At 38.3% G+C, this 22,462-nt stretch overlaps 2 protein-coding genes across 2 annotated transcripts; both read left to right on the top strand.

The window, feature by feature from the left end:
• The first annotated feature begins 9,542 nt into the window (after nucleotides 1-9,542).
• LOC148970786 (uncharacterized) lies at nucleotides 9,543-10,417 on the top strand. The gene has a single exon (XM_089123590.1). It carries the CDS (start codon nucleotides 9,563-9,565, stop codon nucleotides 10,415-10,417), a length of 855 nt encoding a protein of 284 aa, XP_088979716.1. The 5' UTR covers nucleotides 9,543-9,562.
• A 6,744-nt stretch (nucleotides 10,418-17,161) lies between these two features.
• LOC148970785 (uncharacterized) lies at nucleotides 17,162-18,016 on the top strand. The gene has a single exon (XM_089123589.1). It carries the CDS (start codon nucleotides 17,162-17,164, stop codon nucleotides 18,014-18,016), a length of 855 nt encoding a protein of 284 aa, XP_088979715.1.
• The last annotated feature ends 4,446 nt before the right edge of the window (nucleotides 18,017-22,462 follow it).

Here is a 22,462-nt window from a genome sequence, read left to right as displayed (position 1 = left end):
ACTTAATTTTTCGCCCGAAAACGAAAAAAACGAAAGGGGTAACACTGTCGTTTTTTTTTCGGGTCAAAATTTTGAATTTCGATATCTCAGCTCTGGAAGGGTCTAGAGCCTCCATTTTTGCACTCAGGTCAAAGTTTCGTGGCCCTCTATCATAATCCAGAGTTTTGAGAAGATTGGAGAAACTTAATTTTTCACCCGAAAATGAAAAAAAAACGAAAGGGGTAACAGTCGTTTTTTTTTTCGGGTCGAAATTTTAAATTTTGATATCTCAGCTCTGGAAGGGTCTAGAGCCTCCATTTTTGCACTCAGGTCAAAGTTTCGTGGCCCTCTATCATAATCCATAGTTTTGAGAAGATTGGAGAAACTTAATTTTTCACCCGAAAATGAAAAAAAAACGAAAGGGGTAACAATGTCGTTTTTTTTTTTCGGGTCGAAATTTTTAATTTCCATATCTCAGCTCTGGAAAGGTCTAGAGCCTCCATTTTTGCACTCAGGTCAAAGTTTCGTGGCCCTCTATCATAATCCAGAGTTTTGAGAAGATTGGAGAAACTTAATTTTTCGCCCGAAAATGAAAAAAAACGAAAGGGGTAACACTGTCGTTTTTTTTTTCGGGTCGAAATTTTGAATTTCGATATCTCAGCTCTGGAAGGGTCTAGAGCCTCCATTTTTGCACTCAGTTCAAAGTCTTGTGACCCTCTATCAGAATCCAGAGTTTTGAGAAGATTGGAGAAACTTAATTTTTTGCCGAAAATGAAAAAAAACGTTAGGGGTAACACTGTCGTTTTTTTTTTCGGGTCGAAATTTTGAATTTCCATATCTCAGCTCTGGAAGGGTCTAGAGCCTCCATTTTTGCACTCAGGTCAAAGTTTCGTGGCCCTCTATCATAATCCAGAGTTTTGAGAAGATTGGAGAAACTTAATTTTTCACCTGAAAATGAAAAAAAAACGAAAGGGGTAACAATGTCGTTTTTTTTTCGGATCGAAATTTTGAATTTCCCTATCTCAGCTATGGAAGGATCTAGAGCCTCCAATTTTGCACTCAGGTTAAAAGTTTCGTGGCCCTCTATCATAATCCAGAAAAAAAACGAAAGGGGTAACAATGTCGTTTTTTTTTCGGATCGAAATTTTGAATTTCCCTATCTCAGCTATGGAAGGATCTAGAGCCTCCAATTTTGCACTCAGGTCAAAGTTTCGTGGCCCTCTATCATAATCCAGAGTTTTGAGAAGATTGGAGAAACTTAATTTTTCACCCGAAAATGAAAAAAAACGAAAGGGGTAACACTGTCGTTTTTTTTTCGGGTCGAAATTTTGAATTTTCATATCTCAGCTCTGGAAGGATCTAGAGCCTCCATTTTTGCACTCAGGTCAAAGTTTCGTGGCCCTCTATCATAATCCAGAGTTTTGAGAAGATTGGAGAAACTTAATTTTTCGCCCGAAAACGAAAAAAACGAAAGGGGTAACACTGTCGTTTTTTTTTCGGGTCGAAATTTTGAATTTCGATATCTCAGCTCTGGAAGGGCCTAGAGCCTCCATTTTTGCACTCAGTTCAAAGTCTTGTGGCCCTCTATCAGAATCCAGAGTTTTGAGAAGATTGGAGAAACTTAATTTTTCGCCCGAAAATGAAAAAAAACGAAAGGGGTAACACTGTCGTTTTTTTTTTTTCGGGTCGAAATTTTTAATTTCGATATCTCAGCTCTGGAAGGGTCTAGAGCCTCCATTTTTGCACTCAGGTCAAAGTTTCGTGGCCCTCTATCATAATCCAGAGTTTTGAGAAGATTGGAGAAACTTAATTTTTCGCCCGAAAATGAAAAAAAACGAAAGGGGTAACACTGTCGTTTTTTTTTCGGGTCGAAATTTTGAATTTTGATATCTCAGCTATGGAAGGGTCTAGAGCCTCTATTTTTGCACTCAGGTCAAAGTTTCGTGGCCCTCTATCATAATCCAGAGTTTTGAGAAGATTGGAGAAACTTAATTTTTCGCCCGAAAATGAAAAAAAACGAAAGGGGTAACACTGTCGTTTTTTTTTCGGGTCGAAATTTTGAATTTCCATATCTCAGCTCTGGAAGGGTCTAGAGCCTCCATTTTTGCACTCAGGTCAAAGTTTAGTGGCCCTCTATCAGAATCCAGAGTTTTGAGAAGATTGGAGAAACTTAATTTTTCGCCAAAAATAAAAAAAAAACGAAAGGGGTAACACTGTCGTCTTTTTTTTCGGGTCTAAATTTTTAATTTCCATATCTCAGCTCTGGAAGGGTCTAGCATCCATTTTTGCACCCAGATCAAAGTCTCGTGGCCCTCTATCAGAACCCAGAGTTTTGAGAAGATTTGAGAAACTTAATTTTTCGGCCGAAAACAAAAAAAAAAAATGAAAGGGGTAACACTGTCGTTTTTTTCGTGTCGAAATTTTGAATTTCGATATCTCAGCTATGGAAGGGTCTAGAGCCTCCATTTTTGCACTCAGTTCAAAGTCTCGTGGCCCTCTATCAGAATCCAGAGTTTTGAGAAGATTGGAGAAACTTAATTTTTCGGCCGAAAACAAAAAAAAATGAAAGGGGTAACACTGTCGTTTTTTTTAGGGTCAAAATTTTGAGTTGCTCTGATATTCTTGAAACTCTGGATTCTGATAGAGGGCCATGAGACTTAGATCTGAGTGCAAAAATGGAGGTTCTAGACCCTTCCAGAGCTGAGATATTGAGATTGCACATAGCATTTATGCCATTATAAATATCTCAACATCTCAACTCTGGACGGGTCTAGAGCCTCCATTTTTGCACTCAGGTCTAAGTCCCATGGCCCTCTATCAAAATCCAGAGTTTCAAGAAGATTGGAGAAACATATTTTTTTCGCACAAAAAAGAAAAAAAAAAGAAAAAAAAAAGAAAGGGGTACCCCTGTGTTTTTTTTTTTTCGGGTCGAAATTTTGAGTTGCTCTGATCTTCTTGAAACTCTGGATTCTGATAGAGGGCCATGAGACTTAGACCTGAGTGCAAAAATGGAGGCTCTAGACCCTTCCAGAGCTGAGATATTGAGATCCCATGTAGCATTTATGCCAATGAAAGCTTTAGCATAAGTTCTGCCAGGAAGACTTAATTACCGCGTCACGTGTTACCTTCAGGTTATCCAATCACGTTCTTATTCTTGTGCTATAAAAGATCGGTACTTACACATGTTTGAGTTTGCAGATGCCGACGCGACAACAACCTCCACCCTCCCCACCACCACCAGGATGGTCCCGTCTACACTTCCCTCGGGGGTCGGCTGCGCCCCTGCCTTCGTCTTCAGGCAGGAAATGCTGATCCGCTACCCTCGGATTACGATCTATGGACGGGGCCTACCCTAAGAACTTTGAAAATAATTGCTTGCTGGGCTGTCAATAAATTGATGCTTTGTTACATCATTTTATCTCCCGAGTCTTTCTGGTAGAATTATAAATATCTCAAGATCTCAGGTCTGGAAGGGTCTAGAGCCTCCATTTTTGCACTCAGGTCTAAGTCCCATGGCCCTCTATCAGAATCCAGAGTTTCAAGAAGATTGGAGAAACTTATTTTTTTTGCACAGAAAAAAACAAAAACAAAAAACGGAAGGGGTACCACTGTCGTTTTTTTTTTTTTTTTTTTCAGGTCTAAATTTTGAGTTGCTCTGATCTTCTTGAAACTCTGGATTCTGATAGAGGGCCTTGAGACTTAGATCTGAGTGCAAAAATGGAGGCTCTAGACCCTTCCAGAGCTGAGACATTGAGGTCCCACGTAGCATTTATGCCATTATAAATATCTCAACATCTCAACTCTGGACGGGGCTAGAGCCTCCATTTTTGCACTCAGGTCTAAGTCCCATGGCCCTCTATCAGAATCCAGAGTTTCAAGAAGATCAGAGAAACTCAAAATTTCGAGCCGAAAAATTTTTTTTTTTTTTTCCGGGGCGAGAAATTAAGTTTCTACAATCTTCTCAAAACTCTGGATTCTGATAGAGGGCCATGAGACTTTAGCCTGGCTGCGCCCTCCTGCGCACTTCCGATCAATTTCATTTTCCTTCAGTACTACGTCTGGGACTGCTATTTCCAGAAATCAATTTTTTTTAGGACCAATCAGTGAATAGAGGGAGTGGCTGAGAACGATGACGTTGATGCAGCGCGTCAGTTTGAGTTCAGTAATGGCAGCGCAGAAAGACGTGAGAAAAGCTATTCGGTCCGTTGTTGGATAAGAAACTGCCCAATTTACAGAATCTAAAGCCGGATTGTTGTTGTCTCACCTCATGTTGCACAACGGAGGACCACGTGAAGGAGGCAGAAAGGTTGGAAGTTTGTGCTAGGCAGCTCGGTGAGCACGATGACCGTGACATTTTGGATGGACGCTTTAGCCTGGTGTTCAGAAGCCCCGAGTCCTGGCTACTAAACTATTGTTGAAGATCCGCTCAGGAGTCATGTCAGTAGCTCATATATTCCCAACAGTAAATTTACTGATTCTTGTGATGAATAAAACATTTTGAACCCCTTAGTGTACTCTTACAGGAGGTTGGTGTGTCAGTTTTACATGTTGTAAATCATACAAAGTGTTTTTTTTTTGAATAATTGTCATAAATAAAAATGTGAAAACCGATACTTTGAAGACCATAGTTTGATTTTCAGTTTTTGATGTCAATGGTTTATTTGTTTTAATAATAAAAAAACTAAATGCCATAATGTACAAACACATACTTTGAAGATCATAATTAAGGTAATTAAGAAACAATAAGAGGTAATATGAAAAAATGTTGTTTATTACACATCTGCAGATAGAGACAGATCATTCACTTTACAGCATTTGCGGCAGATCAGAAAACGACCACAGCGGCGTATTTGTAATGATTAGACACAGCTTTGACTGTTGAATGAATACATTGCTCTCCTTCGTGTCAAATATAGATTTCGAATTAATAATTGTTCCTAGATTAGCAAAACCTGCAGCTGTCATTGACTGAAATCCTATTGTAAACATAATCCTCTGATAATTCGGACTTCTTGTTTCCAGCCGTTTCGGCGCATGACATACGTCACTCACGACAACACGTTAGCGATTGGCTATGGCAGATCCTGAGTGACTCTGGGCAGATCCAAAAATATTGAACTTTAATTTTTGTATACAACCTATAAATAGGCCTTTAGACAAACTGCACCTATAGTTTAACTAAACTAACATAAACTAAAAATGAATACTTCTACAGCATTTGGTTTCATATTTTTTTTCAATTAACACAATACGTTTAGACATTGAGTGTCCAGTTGTGACCAATATGGTGCTATAGCGGTATATAACTCAAATTTGGATCTCTCTTTGTCCACTGTCATCAGCACACATTGTGACCGCTGTGTAGTCATTTTACGAAGAGTTACGTGAGTTTCGCCGGGAAAGCTTGCTCTTGACAGAGACGTGAGTAAGGGACCGTGTGGAAAGTGCACTATTTCTGACACGTTTGTTCAAACACTATATACAATTTTCAACATTTGACAAGCTATAATCCTGGTTATGGGCGTTCCATTGCCGACAGTCTCTGCCTACGGTTTACCAATAACAACTAACTGGGTCATTTGACCAATCGCCGCAGATTCGCGTCACTCAAAGGAGGTGTTTGGGAAAATGAATCGTCGAACGAATCATTTGGGAGTCGTTGAGCAAATCAGTTAAAAATAAATGCATATTATAAGACAAAGTGTTTTTTATCCTTGCATGCACGTTAAACTGTTTTCGGGAACTCCTAAAACAAAAATAGGAACATTTCAAATGCTAAGATAGGGGCTCTTTAATAAGGAAATATGTAACTATACACAGCAGTGTTGTAGTACTTGAGACTCGGACTCGAGACCATATTTTAATGTTCTTGGTCTTGTCATGAACTCGTGTACATTTTGTACTCGAACATTTTAGGACTTGGACTTATTCTCGAGTCCACTCGAATCCATTTCAAAATATTTTTCATGATTATTAATGCGTGTTCATATAATACTTCTTTAAATTGATTGACACGCCCAGTGATCGGTGATTTTCAACCGTGCATGTCTTGAGACTACTTAGCGTAAAGGTAGCATTATTCCAGTCAGGTCAGGAGGATGTCATGAGCCTCTAGCTCAATTCAATGTTTGAAAATGTCTGCTAAATCGACCATTATTCAGTTAGCCTATAAGGGACAAAAAGAATTCATATGCAGTAAGACTTTTAAAAGGAAACACTCTGCAACATGTACATTCCGTGGTACTTCAACTTCCAATTTTCATTGTTATGTGGAGCAAAAGCACAAAAAAGAACTCATAATTTCTGTGCATGCATACAATTTCACCATTTTTACAGCTAACGCTTAGTTAGTTAAGTGTATAAGTCAACAAGGGACTACTTTTTTCGTCCCTCACTCCTGCCATGTGCTCTCCCACACCTGCCCACTCCCGCTTTTTTTTTTTTTTTACAACGTGTCCACCTGCGTTCCGCCTGTAGTGATCCTGCTTTGCAGAAAGTCATTCACATCATCACATGCTACATTTGTCTGAACTGTGTTATTTTAATATTTACTGTTTACAACGTAGGACAAAAGTGTCACAGAGAAAACCAAATCTCGTTTTCCCTCCGTAACTAAATCCCTTCGTAACTAAAACGCTAATCAGATTGAGTTCTAATGTGGACTTTCCACAGTTCTATAGGATCATATGGGTTTATTAGCGTAAACACTGGTCCACTGAAAAGGTTTTCGACTAGTGTATATTTTATTTTTACCATGCATTAACGCACCATGCATTCAGTAAATGATCCGCTGCTGTAACACAACAACATGATTTACCTCAGAACAAACAGACATTCATTATGCAAAGTAGTCTGTTACGTTTCCTTCAATTCAAAACTTTAAACTTAGCAATTATGTAACACAGTCAAATGAGTGTGATCTCCATTATTAATACTTTTTCAACATTTAATTATGACATACCCAAAGCTCTTTTGATGTAAATATGACTGATTAGCAATATCTGTAAATTGTTAATTATGTTTCAGAAATGGAAATACTGTATATAATCTAACAGAAGTGCACCATAAAGTATAGAATCGTCATTTTGCACTGCTCAGCAGCATTATAGTCCTGACTCAAGTCATCAAAGAGCATGAATTGATAATTAGTTGTAACTTGGCGTTATCTATAATTGTAAATGAACACTTTCGACACTCTCTTTACACTGGATATGAAGTATGTGCCCATTTCAAGAATGACAATTGCTGAGAAATGTATTCCAGATTTAGTTGGAAAGGTTACGATGCATATTTGTGAAACCTTGAAGAAACACAGCTCCATCTCAGTAACTGTCAATATATCATTGGACCGTACTATGCGCTCATTCCTTGGAATTGCTGCACACGTTTGCAATACTAGTGAGGATGTTTACAAGCTGGACTCATTTCATTTAGATTGTAAACATTTTCCAAGTAGACACACTGGTGAAAACATTTCATTGCCTTTGATGACATTACAGATGAGTATGGGATTACAAGCAAGATTGATCACATCATAACTGATAACGTGGCAAACATGACATGAGTCTTTAAAATGAAGTTACCTCAGCAATCTGTTGACCCTGCAGATAAAAATGAGGAAGAAATGGACAACTTGGATGATGAGGAACTGTGGCAGAATTTAGACAACAACCAAGAAACCTTGTTAGACATGGCCGGGTCTAGACAACGTTTGTCATGCTTTGCCCACTCTCTTCAGCTGGTGATTGGTGATGGGCTGAAGGAAGCCAAATGCATATCCCTGGCCATAGCAAAGCATCTAAGCTCACTTCTGCATAGCAGTACTACTTTCAAGAACCGCTTCAAAGCTACTTTTGGCAGTGGGAGGTCAATAACAGTGGCAAATGTTACGCTGGAATTCAACGTTCAAGCAAGTGCAGGCCATCACAAATATTGACTACAAAAATCTGGCAGAGGTCTGTGGTAAAGAATTTGAAAATATGGTGTACTACAGTACACCAGTGTCCGGCGTACTACAGTAATCCTCTGGATAAACAGACAGACTTATATTAGCATAGATGCTATTCTTCTCCTGATGAAACGAGTACATCAGGTGTTATGATTACGGCCGACCTAATTTATGCAGGTCATGCAGGTCATGTGAATCATAGTACTGATTGCCTACACCAAACACGGATCCCTAAAACTACCCGTAACCTCAACCAATGAAATTATCTTCAGGGCAGAATTTCCACTTAACTGGTTTGTGGCCAGTGGGATTTTACACTTTTTTTTAGAAAGATTAAAAATATGGGATAAATACAGGGAAATATTTGAACGGGATGATAGCTGGATAGCAAGGTAAGATACAAAAGAATCCCGGGAAAAACGGGAAGATTGACAGCTATGATACATATTATAGAACATATTATATATTTAAGGTAATCACCTTACACACTGTACACTCTTAGAAGAAAAGGTTCTATATAGAACCTTAAAAGGTTCTAAAGTGCTACGTATTTGGAGCCCCTAAAATGCAATGCATGTGAATGATCACAAAATTTAAGATATGGGGTTTAAAAAATGAAATTAATCAATATCACACGAAGAGTGCCATTTCAGTTTTTCTCCTCCAAAAATCAGCATGATTAAAATGTGATATTAAGTTACTACAACAGTTTAATGAACAATAATTTGATTACAACTACAAAATGTTACAGAATAATGTAATATATGAATGAATAATAGCCTATAAAGAACCTTTGTGGCAAAAGGGTTCTTTCTTGTCATTATCATCATTTTTTGCATAAAAGGTCCTTTGCAGTTGAGTAAAGAAACCAATGCTACATATATAGAACCCTTTTTTCTAAGAGTGTAAGAAATATTGCCTTGGTTTAACTGAAATATTTTTAGGCAACTACCTGCAACATAATTTTGAGTATGCAATTATCAACTAATTTATGTTTGACAAAGTATGTCAGTATGTCCTTAAGTAAGACGAACACAACTTTCCTCATAAACTCAACTCAAATACTATGTGTAGCAGAAACATAACTGTGAAAGTAACAGAAAATATCTCATCAAATTTTCAATTTATGAAAAGTAGCAGTTTTATTTTTTTATAGAACAGTAAATAGATTTATATTGTTATATTAATACAATGTATTATTCAATATTGTATACATTATATATTATTATTTATATTTTTCAATGTAGGCTTAATTTAATGCATTGATCATATATATTTTCTTTGAGTAAGGGTTTGTAGATAACACTTGGTGTCATATTCTTCTGTCATCTAATACAATGGCTTCTGATCCCTCTTATTTGCATGTTGCATGTTCAGTGTCATGCTAAGAACATTCAGGAAAAGCTGTGTAGTCAGTCTACAAAACATCAGCAGAGACTTCATCTGGATATTCCGGGTCCTCTCTCGTTCACTGTCGTCACTCCTCCTTTTCTGCTTCCGAAGCTCCTCCGTGAGCGATACGAGATCGGTGGGTTTTTTTTTTTTTTTTAAAGATTCTGCTAAGATTTAAATCATGTTAACCTGTTCATCTTTTTCACACAGATATTAACTGAAATTGAGAAGTAGCCTACAGTGATGAACTGCTCTTCTGAGGATCCCACATGCGAGGTGTTCCGATCAACCAACCTCACAGAACATGAAAGTGAACCATTGGACTTTTTCAAGATTAGTTTCTTTAGCCTTAGTCTCCTGTTTGGTCTTCCTACACACTCCTATATTACATGGCTCATTGTCACAAGATCAGGAAATGGAGTTGCATCAGAATCCTTCAACTTCAGTCTCTCTGTTTGTGAAGTGAATATCTCTCTGTATTCTTTGATCTCTCTGCTTAGAATGATCCCAATCCTCCAAACGCAAGTGCTCTTGATTCTAGCGAGGTTTCTATCAGGAAACATCCTCACCATCCGTCCTGTGTTTCAGTGTCTGATCTGTGTTGAGCGTTACCTGGCAGTGGTTCATCCTGTAACCTTTCTGAAGTACAAACCTCTCAGATATAGAGTGATCTGCTGCTCTGTGGCCTGGATAACAGGTCTTGGATCCTCTGTGCTCTGCATATTCATTTTGTCACATCATTTCAGTTTTATGTGGTTTTCATTCCTGCAGTTCCTCCTCTTCCTCTCCATCCAGTTGTTTTGTCTTGTGGCTGTTCTCAGAGCTCTGAAGCAGTCAGGACCAGGAGAGAGAGGGAGAGAGAGAGAGGAGGAAAACCACATGAAGAGAAGAGCGTTTTATCTCATTCTAATACTGACCGTCCCTATGCTAATTGTATCTGTGCCTTTTATTATGAGAGGATTCTTCTATATTCTGCTACAGCAAGAAACTCCAGTGTTAAGCCGGTTTAGCTTGTATTGTTTTGTGTTGGGTGGTTTTGTACCTGCTCTTCTTTTTCTCCGGCGAGTTGGGAAACTGCCCTTCTTTAAACATCCCTAACACCTCTCATTTGTGTGAGGTTGCACTTTTAATATTTTAAATATATACAATATTTTATTCATATTTTGATTTAAAAAACAAATGTCGCCTCTGGAAATCACTTTTGTCTTCTACTGTAGAAGTTACTTTTTTTCTTCTTTTTTAATGGTCTTGTGCTTTAAAATCGTTTTGCTGTTAAAATTTTACAGAAAGCAGACAATATGCCATTTAATGGCAGGATCTCATGTGACAATACAATGTGATAACATATATGGATAACAAAAAGTGCACAGTAAAAAAATTCTAACCTCTCAAGTCAAAATGTGACTGGTCACATCTAAATTTTTCCGGCCCAAGCAAAATTATGCAAATTGATCAAATTAAATTATCAGAATTTCACTTTGGGCAATGGAAAAATTTAGATGTGACCAGTCACTAGAACATTATGAGTTGGGGAGGTTAGACATTTTTTACAGTGTGTGTGTTCAATCAACTGTATATTTTTCCTGGTCAGTACTAATAACACTGTAAAAAAATATTGATGGTTTAACTTAAAAAAGTTAATTGAACTGGAAAAAGTGAGTTAATACAATGAAGGAGATTCATTTAACCATCAGAAACTCAAAATTATATGTTACCTGTTATCTGAACTAAATAAATTATTATAAAGTTGATTTGACAAAAGAAATTATGTTGTGATAGCAAATCTTGAAAATATTTTTTACAGTGTAAGGCTTTAAATATCTATACAGAGGTTTGCCTTAGGTTATTTTAGTTTAAAAATAAAACACGAAATATGAAAATATTCTTAACTCAAGTCATTGCTTTTTATGTATTACCTTTAATTTGTATGTTTTTCAAATAAAAGCAAATCATCTATGACAAACCAGGTGTTGCCATAGATCACTGCAGCGAGTTTCTGTTTGCTTTAGTTAGGCTCTTGATCCTTTACATTTTAATGTTTAAATCTGGCTGCTGGAACTGTGACTGTAAGGCACTTTTGCTATGGCAAGAAAAGCCAAGGAAAATTATGTGGTTAATCTGTTGAATATTTACCGATGTGACATCATCATGGAGCATAATTCACAGGTTTCTTATTTCAAAATGTATCACTGATCAAAAATGTGCTAGGTCATTGAAGACTTTTAATAAAATACTGATACCGTGGCAAGAAAACATTTAGAAACACACAGACATCAAGAATCAGCAAATGAATCTCAACAATGGTGACATGCTTCATCCCGCAATGCATGCTGGGAGCCATCAGTGCTGAGTGGAGGATGGCAGAAGCTGGCTAAATAAACATTAATTGCACAGATATTAAAATAAATACACAATCTCTGTATTACAGACATAGTAGCCTACATTACATACATAATCTCCAATGCCATCTTTCTCATTTTCATCCATCCTCGGGATGCTGCTGTTCTTCTTCATGAGACCCCCCCCCATCTATCTTTTTATCTTTTTAAGATAAAAACATTACCTTGCTATCCAGGATGATAGCTGGATAGCAAGATAAAACATGGAAGATCCCTAGGAAAAAAGTTGATGATCGTTACTGAAGGCCCTGACTGAGAACCCACACTACTGAGTAATACCAACACAACTTTCCTCATAAACTCAACTCAAATAGTGCTTTTCCACTACACAGTACCAGCTCGATTCGACTCGCCTCGGCTCGGCTTGCATTTTTTTCGGTTTTCCACTGTGTAAAAGTTGTACCTGTACCTGCTTTCGGGTACTTTTTTTGTATCACCTCCAGCGAGGTTCTGAGCGAGCTAAGGCGATACTAAAATGTGACATAAACACAATGCCGACTGCTGAATGGTCAGAGAGAATCATCTATTCTCTGCGTCATCATTGCACATGCCAGATGGAGTATCCAGAATAATCTCGCCATTTTTAAATAATTTGGCCAGAGATAGTTACTAAATTTACTAATACTATTATGGCAACTTGGAAGAATACGCCATGGTCAAACAAGGAGGTGCAGACTTTCCTTTTTTGGTTGCCGACAAGAGGATCCAGAAAGAGCTTGATGGGGCAACAAGGAATGGAAGGCGCCGCTATGACGACCAGGTACTATTTGTGGTGGTACTGTCTGCAATGGAAAACAGAGCGGAAGGCGAGCCGAGGGAAGTCGAGTTGAGTTGGTACAGGTAATGGAAAAGTGCCAAAATACTATGTGTAGCAGAAACATAACTGTGAAAGTATCAGACAATATGTCGTCACTTTTTCAATTTATGAAAAGTAGCAGTTTTATTGTTTTATATAACAGTAAATAGATTTCTATTGTTATATTAATGCAATGTATTATTCAATATATTGTATACATTACATATTATTATTTATATTTTTCAATGTAGGCTTAATTTAATTTATTGATCATAAATATATCTAAATACATTCACCTAAAGGATTATTAGGAACAGCATAATAATACTGTGTTTGTCCCCATATCACCTTCAGAACTGTCTTAATTCTACGTGGCACTGATTCAACAAGATTGATTTAGAAATGTTGGCCAATATTGATAGGATAGCATCTTGCAGTTGATGGAGATTTGTGGGATGCACATCCAGGGCACAAAGCTCCCGTTCCACCACATCCCAAAAATGCTCAATTGGGTTGAGATCTGGTGACTGTGGGGGCCATTTTAGTACAGTGAACTCATTGTCATGTTCAAGAAACCAATTTGAAATTATTCGAGCTTTGTGACATGGTGCATTATCCTGCAGGAAGTAGCCATCAGAGAATGGGTACATGGTTGCCATAAAAGGATAGACATAGTCAGAAACAATGTTCAGGTAGGCCGTGGCATTTAAACGATGCCCAATTGACACTAAGGGGCCTAAAGTGTGCCAAGAAAACATCCCCCAGACCATTACACATATCACCAGCAGCCTGCACAGTGGTAACAAGGCATGATGGATCCATGTTCTCATTCTGTTTACGCCAAATTCTGACTCCACCATCTGAATGTTTCAACAGAAATCGAGACTCATCAGACCAGGCAAATTTTTTTTCCATTCTTTAACTGTCCAATTTTGGTGAGCTCTTGCAAATTGTAGCCTCTTTTTCCTATTTGTAGTGGAGATGAGTGGTACCCGGTGGGGTCTATTTTGCAGCCCATCCGCCTCAAGGTTGTGCATTTTGTGGTTTCACCTCGGTTGTAACGAGTGGTTATTTCAAAGTTGCTCTTCTATCAGCTTGAATCAGTCGGCCTATTCTCCTCTGACCTCGAGCATCAACAAGGCATTTTCACCCACAGGACTGCCACATACTGGATGTTTTTTACCTTTTCACACCATTCTTTGTAAACCCTAGAAATGGTTGTGCGTGGAAATCCCAGTAACTGAGCAGCTTGTGAAATACTCAGACCGGCCCGTCTGGCATCAACAACCATGCCACGCTCAATATTGCTTAAATCACCTTTCTTTCCCATTCTGACATTCAGTTTGGAGTTCAGGAGATTGTCTTGACCAGGACCAACTGCCATGTGCATTCTGCCATGTTCAACTGCCATGTGCCTTCCATGTTCATTCAAAGCACTGTAAGTGCATTCTGGGAGTGTCGTCTTTCAGCTACATGAGTAAAAAAATACATTTTCTGCCTTTTCTCAGTCTAGAATGCTTCAATTTCAAAAATAATTTCACATTTGTACTATATAAATGACCAATATTAAATACACATTCATCTTCCCAGAGGTGAAGTATCCCTTTAAATCGCCTAAATATATAAAGATATGAACTTCACTATACTCTCAGCCAAAACGATTTCTTTTTGCCATGAAACAAACTATAGTTTAATGAGATCAAAGTTAGACTTATACACAACACGAATTATACATCAAGTTTATCCACTAGACTAGAGACATCAGAGCCAGCGGCAAATGTCAGAAGCACTACCTGAGGAAAATCTGATCCAGACGGGTTGATGAGCGCTGAGCGCCCGGTGAACGCCTGGATGTCACAACTCCGAAAACGTCAGATACATTTTTCAAATAGGTGCTATCTTTATAAATAAACAACAGATTTTAGCTTTAAACAACCACATTCTCACCTGAAATACTCTTAAAATTACATTCCATTACACAATAACATTTTTGATATTATGCAGGTTTTCTCCTCTGCTATTGACGCTTGTTGGTTAGTGCGAGATGCATTCTGGGATACCTGGCTGTCTCAAGTTCACACAAGTCACCTCTCGATACATCCTTGGTAAATGGGGCGGATCAAAAACATATCCGAGGATTTGAACTGGACTTTCACTGAAACAGTGGAAGCCAGTCACTCACACCGGCTTGAGTTCACCGACCTCGAAGACCGCCACCTCCTGAGCTTCCTGATAGTTCCAAAGACCCTCCACCTCAGGTACTTTTAGCTCTATTACTGTATTGAAGAAACAGAGAAAGCCAGTCACTCACACTGCCTTGAGTTCACAGACCTCAAAGACCGCCACCTCAGGGATTTCGAGCGCCATTACTGTATCGAAGAAACAGAGAAAGCCAGTCACTCCCATTGCTCCGAGTTGCTTACCTGAAGACCCCTGTGTTCTGCTCTTTCTGAACTCCACCGCTGTCCTGAAGAAGCAGAGCAAGCTTGCTTCTCCTGCTGTTCCGAGTTACTCACCTGAAGATCCTCTTAGTCCGAGTTCCTGAGCCCCACCTCCTGTCCCGAGGAAATAGAGAAAGCTAGTCACTCCCGCTGCTCTGAGTTACTTATATGAAGACCCTTGTAGTTTATTCATTCTGAACTCCATCGCTGTCCTGAAGAAGCAGAGCAAGCCCACTCCTCCTGCTGTCCCGGGCTACTTACCTGAAGATCCGCTTATCCTTAGCCCCTGAGTTCCACCGCTGTCCAGAGGAAATTGAGAACGCCAGTCACTCCCGCTGCTTCAAATTACTTATCTGAAGACCCTTGTAGTTTATTCATTCTGAACTCCATCGCTGTCCCGAAGAAGCAGAGCAATCCCACTCCTCCTGATGTCCCGGGTTACTCACCTGAAGATGCGCTCAGTCCGAGTTCCTGAGCCCCACCGCCTGTCTCGAGGAAGTAGAGAAATCCAGTCATTCATGCTGCTCTGAGTTACTCACCTGGAGATCCCCTAAGTCTGAGCTCCTGAGCCCCACTGTTGTCCTGAGGGAATAGAGAACGCCAGTCACACACGCTGCTCTGAGTTACTCCCTTGCAGATCCTCTAAGTCCGAGCTCCCGAGCTCCACCGCTGTTCTCAGGAAATCGAGAAAGACAAGACACTTATGCTGCTCTGAATTACTCTACTGAAGATCCTCTTAGTCAGAGCGTCCTGAGGTCAACCACTGTCCTGAGGAAATAGAGAAAGCTCGTCACTTACGTTGCTCTGAGCCACCCACCTGAAGATTCTCTTAGTCTGAGCTCCTGAGCCCCACTGCTGTCCTGAGGGAATAGGGACCACCAGAGTCACTCTCCTGAAGATCCTCTTAGCCCGAGCGAAAGAGTTCAGTCTTCCATGCTGATGCTATTTTAAGTATGATTTAATATCTACTAAAGACAACTCATTTACCTTATCTTGTGTCCAGCCTCGTGGTGTTCCCTCGATGTAGCTCCTCAGAGTGGTAGTTGGTACGGGTGGTGGGCTACTGGGCTTTGGTGAGCCGGTGAGCGAATGTGAAGCTAAGAGCTGTTACTGACCCTCTGATGTCTAGAGCTGCAGGAACCATTGAGCTGTCTCTGTCGCCAGGAATGAAGAATCTCCTAGCCGGTGAGCGAATGAGAAGCTGAGCTGTTGCTGATCCTCTGTTGTTCAGTCTCTGTCACCAGGAATGAAGAACCATTGAGTCGGTGAGCGAATGTTCAGTTGTGAGCTGTTACTGACGGTGTTATCTTATGGTGCAACGAGTACATCAGGTGTTATGATTCCGACGGACCTAATTTATGCAGCTTAACATTTTACATGATTTGAATTATAGAAGTTGGTAATGTGTTATATGTATGCCAGGTTAAAGAGATGTGTTTTTAGTTTAGATTCAAACAGAATGTGTCTGCTTCCCAGACAATGTTTATTCTGCACTCTTTAGAATTGGCATTTTATGTTAATTTAATGTTTGTTTGAAACTGGTAAAGAATTTCATTACACGTGCATCATCTGTCTTTTGGTTATGTTTGATACATTTGCATGTAAGGCCTCCTTAGCACTATTCAGTATGTAAAATGTGCGTATATAGTGTGTTTGAAAGATGCAAAGAGCGAGGCCTTTACTGAGTAATACCGTGCTTGCTTTTGGAATATTTTCGATTTGCTCCTCGGGAAAGTAGTTGGTAATAAGTTAAAAAATTTGTTAAAAATTACATGCTGTCTGTGTTTTCACTAAATGGGACCCAGTTGCTAGAGAATTACATCTCAAGGTAATCTCTTATTTTTCTTTTAGAACAGTTTTTCAAAAACAAAATTTACTTATCTACAATTTTACCTTTGGAATTGCTAGTAATTTGCAAAAATAATTTTAAAAAATGGCATGTAACACATTGAATTAAAGGTAAAAAGTAAAAAGACTGAGTGTTTTCTTGTAAACATAATTTTGTACCTGTATTTTCATTATATCTTTATTTTAACTTTATTTTTATTTTTAACTTAACTTTTATTTTTAACTTTATTTTTTTTTTACAAAGTATTGCTACATGCATAGCAGCGACATTTACTTTCGATTTTGCTAGGATTTAAGTCATGTTACCTTCATCTTTTTCACACAGATATTAACTGAATTTGAGAAGTAGCCTACAGCGATGAACTGCTCTTCTGAGGATCCCACATGCAAGGTGTTCCCATCAACTAACCTTACAGAACATAAAAGTGAACTATTGGACTTTTTCAGGATTAGTTTGTTTAGCCTTAATCTTCTGTTTGGTCTTCCTACACACTCCTACGTTATATGGCTCATCATCACAGGATCAGGAAATGGAGTTGCATCAGAGTTCTTCAACCTCAATCTCTTTGTTTGTGAAGTCAATATCTCTCTGTATTCTTTGATCTCTCTGCTGAGGATTGTCCCAATCCACCAAACCCAAGTGCTCTTGATTCTAACAAAGTTTCTATCAGGAAACCTCATCACAATCCGTCCTGTGTTTCAGTGTCTGATCTGTGTCGAGCGTTACCTGGCAGTGGTTCATCCTGTAACCTTTCTGAAGTACAAACCTCTCAGATATAGAGTGATCTGCTGCTCTGTGGCCTGGATAACAGGTCTTGGATCCTCTGTGCTCTGCATATTCATTTTGTCACATCATTTCAGTTTTATGTGGTTTTCATTCCTGCAGTTCCTCCTCTTCCTCTTCATCCAGTTGTTTTGTCTTGTGGCTGTTCTCAGAGCTCTGAAGCAGTCAGGACCAGGAGAGAGAGGGAGAGAGAGAGAGGAGGAAAACCACATGAAGAGAAAAGCGTTTTATCTCATTCTAATACTGACCGTCCCTATGCTAATTGTATCTGTGCCTTTTATTATAACAGCATTATTCTATATTCTGCTACAGCAAGATACTCCAGTGTTAAGCCTGTTTAACTTTTATTTGATTGTGTTGGGTGGTTTTGTACCTGCTCTTCTTTTTCTCTGGCGAGTTGGGAAACTGGCCTTCTTTAAACATCCCTAACACCTCTCATTTGTGAGGTTGCACTTTTAATATTTAATATATACAATATTTTACTCATATTGTAAATGATGTTTTAACTTTTAGTGTTATAAAAAACAAATATTCCCTCTGGAAATCACTTTTGCCCACTACTGTAGAAGTATTTTTTTTTCTTTTTCTTCTTTGTTAATTCTGTTGTGCTTCAAAATCATTTTTGCTGTTGAAATTTTAAAGAAAGCTGACAATAGGCCGTTTTATGATCTTATGTGACAATACAATGTGATATCATATTCCGTTATGGGATAGCACAAAGTGTGTTCAATCAACTGCATTTTTTTCCTGGTCAGTAATAATAACTAAGGCTTTAAGTATCTATACAGAAGTTTACCTATACCCTGAATTTTTTTATTTTTATTTTTTTGTATCTTAGTTTAAAATTCAAACATGAAATATGAAAATATTCTTAACTCAAGTAATTTCTGTTTATGTATTATCTGACAGCAATTTGTATGTTTTTCAAATAAAAGCAAATCATCAATGACACAAGCCAGGTGTTGCCATAGATCACTGCAGAGTTTTTTTTTTTTTTTTTTTTTTTAGCCCACTAAATGAACAACAGCAGTTGGGATACAGGTTAATGTCCCATGTTAAATGATATTTAACTATATAGAAAGAGACACACACACACACACACACACACACACACACACACACACACACACACACACACACACACACACACACACACACACACACACACACACACACACACACACACACACACATATATATATATATATATATATATACACAGTATATATATATACTGTATATATATACACACTCACCTAAAGGATTATTAGGAACACCTGCTCAATTTCTCATTAAAGCAATTATCTAAGCAACCAATCACATGGCAGTTACATCAATGCATAGGGGGTTGGTCCTGGATTTTCACGCACAACCACTTTTAGGGAATGACAAAGAATGGTGTGAAAAGGGAAAAACACCCAGTATGCGTCAGTTCCATGGGAAAAAATACCTTGTTGATGCTAGAGGTCAGAGGAGAATGGGCCGACTGATTCAAGCTGATTGAAGGGCAAATTTGACTGAAATAACCACTCGTTACAACCGAGGTATTCAGCAAAGCATTTGTGAAGCCACAACATGCACAACCTTGAGGCGGATGGGATACAACAGCAGAAGACCCCACTGGGTACTACAAATGAGGCTACAATTTGCAAGAGCTCACCAAAATTGGATAGTTGAAGACTGATAAAATTTTGCCTGGTCTGATGAGTCTCGATTTCTGTTCAGACATTCAGATGGTAGAGTCAAAATTTGGCGTAAACAGAATGAGAACATGCATGGATCCATCATGCCTTGTTACCACTGTGCAGGCTAGTGATGATGGTGTAATGGTGTGGGGGATTTTTTCTTGGACCACTTTAGGTCCCTTAGTGCCAATTGGGCATCTTTTAAATGCCACGGCCTGAGCATTGTTTCTGACCATGTCCATCCCTTTATGGCCACTATGTACCCATCTTCTGATGGCTACTTCCAGCAGGATAATGCACCATGTCACAAACATCGAATCATTTCAAATGGAAATGTTTCTTGAACATGACAATGAGTTCACTGTATTAAAATGGCCCCCATAGGCACCAGATCTCAACCCAATAGAGCATCTTTGGGATGTGGTGGAACGGGAGCTTCGTGCTCTGGATGTGCATCCACAAATCTCCATCAACTGCAAGATGCTATCCTATTAATATGGATCAACATTTCAACAGACTGCTTTTAAATTATTAATTTATAATATTAGTAATAATATACTATTATTAACATTATACATTTAATATTAATAATTATTAATATAATTAATATTAAAATGATAATATTATCAAGGTAACACTTTAGTTTAGGATCTAATGCTCACTATTAACCAGTTGCATTACCATGCAAAGGCAGGGTGATCTTGATCACTTAAGGGGTGGTTTACTGCTTTTTTTTCTTTGCATGATTGTGTTTATGGGTTGCAATACAACATGTATTTGTGTTTTTTCTTTTTTTAAAAAGTATTATTTTTCATAAATTTCACCTTTATTGTAAGCCGCTTTCTCTGTCATTTGAACGACCGGTTGACTTCCTGAGTCTATGAAACCACACCCTCAGAAACAGGCAGTGGGCTCAGATTGGTTAGTTTGGGCCGGTATGTTGTGATTGGCTAAACTGTCGCTCACGTTGTCCGGATACGTCACGCCCATTACCTTTACAGGCGAAAGTTGCATATGTGTTCCTATCAAATGTAAATAATGGTGTCGTTGATACTACAGTATCAGTATGAGCCAGAATCAGACCCAGAAAGCAGCGATGAAGAGAGTCAAGCAGAACCTCATCACACACGACTCTTACAAAACATTCTGAATGGATATTTTCCTTTTTTTAACTTTATACACGTTTGTCTTACAGAAAATAGCATCAAACTAAATGGCTATATACACAAACAGCGTTGCCACTGGTTTACGTTCTTGATCAAATCGAAAAATAACACCATAAAGTAGGCTATATATACATGAAAAATACATTTACAACATTAGTATATACAAAATTCAGGTCCATAATGTTTGTGCGCGTTTGACACAAAATAGTAGCCTATAGTGGCTATAAAGCTAGCGCTGGCATTTGATAAAACTAAAACATAACATCTGAAATTATACATGCAAATACATTTAAAATGATTAAGTCTTATTTAGCTATTGTCAACATTTAGTGAATGAATGTAACAAATAAATAACACGTGTTAGCATGAATGTAAATATGTCATGTATTCAAATTAAAATGTTCCAAGTGCTGTATATTTCAGTTCAAATGTTTATTATGACTGATATTAGATAATATTTGCATCTCAGGTGTTTTATGTGACAAGTCAGTCAACAAAGCAAAGCACAAGTGAGTTATTCTCAGATAGACTGTACATCCACAGTCTGGGTTCATACAGATAAAACAAAAATGCCTCATTTAAATATATCTATAATAGGATATGGTTTCTTTTCTCTTTCTGGCAAATATAACTTCCAGTGCACAGACACAAATAAGACAATCGGGCACATAGATATAATACAAATTTAAAACAATATGAAATGTAAAAAAGACACCATGGCCTGGTTTAACAGATGGACGTGTTTGACACATGCACACTAGTGGACCCTTCTAGTTGAGTATTTTAGCATTTTCTTTATTGCTTTGTTCAACTGGCGACAGCTCTCAAGCTGCACGGTGATGTTCATGTACTCCATGCAGTATGGTTTGAGAATATCAACAGAAACAAGAAAATCTGACTTTTTATAGCCTACATGGAGTAGGCTATTAAATCACATTACAAACACATTAGCACTTTATATAAATCAGACCAATATAATATATAAAAAAGAAAATTAAAGGGATAGTTTAACCAAATTTGAAAATTAAGTTATACATTATCCAACTTTTTTTGTTCTAATGCCGTATGCCCTTCTATTTTCACAAAAAGAGAATAAAAAAGAGAACAAGATCAAGCTATTTAAAAAGATGCTAAAGTATCACAGATTGATTCTATGTGCTGTTGATTGGCATTTGTGCCATTTATTGTGCCATTTATTCCAAATGTGCAGGGGTTAGAGTATACGATAGGGTTTAGTGAAAAATTAAATTTAGGCCAGATTTACGAACAGCTTGCGCCAGTGCAAACCCACTTTTGGGGTTAAAAACCTACTGTCAGGATTTCCTAAAGACACATCATAAAAATTTTGTGCCATAAAGGCGGGGACACAGTTATTTTTGCGGCTTATTGCATTGCATGTGCATTTGTTGGTGTTTGCGCTCATCAATTTACTGATATGGTATTTGCAGAATTATTTATTGCCCCCCCCAAAAAATTAAATCAGACACTATTTGCGCTGCTCCTGGTTGCATTGGTCATTTTGGAAATGAACTGGCTGTGTCTGTGTTCATTAATTTGTGGGTCATCAGTAGATCACACACAGAACTTCCAAGTCCCATCAGAGCTTTTTTGGAATTGCGCTCATTTTAGCTAAACCTTGGTCTTGGCCGATGTGCCCGTTCCTGAGACTCTAGTGCCGAAGTTCTTTCTGCCTCGCCCAGAAAAAGTTCACAACGGGGGTTATGGGGGGGGATTGGATGTCTCCCTCGGTTGCAAGGGAGTAGTTTTGGTTTGAACATTGGGAGGTTGAAGTGCGAACCATTTAACAGGCTCCTATGGCATGCTCCCTCATGAGGTTTATTTATTTGTTTTTTTTTGTTTTCATTTGTGCAAAATGGTCTTTTGTAGAATCGTTCACACATGCAACAAAATTGGTTGATAACATAACTGCAATAGAGAAGCCAGTTAACAATCTCTTGTTTAAAAATGGCCATGCTATCTTTGCTTTAAATTTTCTTATACTGAACATGTTAATTCCTGGTCAT

This window comes from Pimephales promelas, chromosome 19, assembly GCF_988280905.1.
Source record: "Pimephales promelas chromosome 19, fPimPro1.hap1.1, whole genome shotgun sequence".
Classification (NCBI taxonomy): domain Eukaryota; kingdom Metazoa; phylum Chordata; class Actinopteri; order Cypriniformes; family Leuciscidae; genus Pimephales; species Pimephales promelas.
This window is presented reverse-complemented; position numbering and strand designations above follow the sequence as displayed.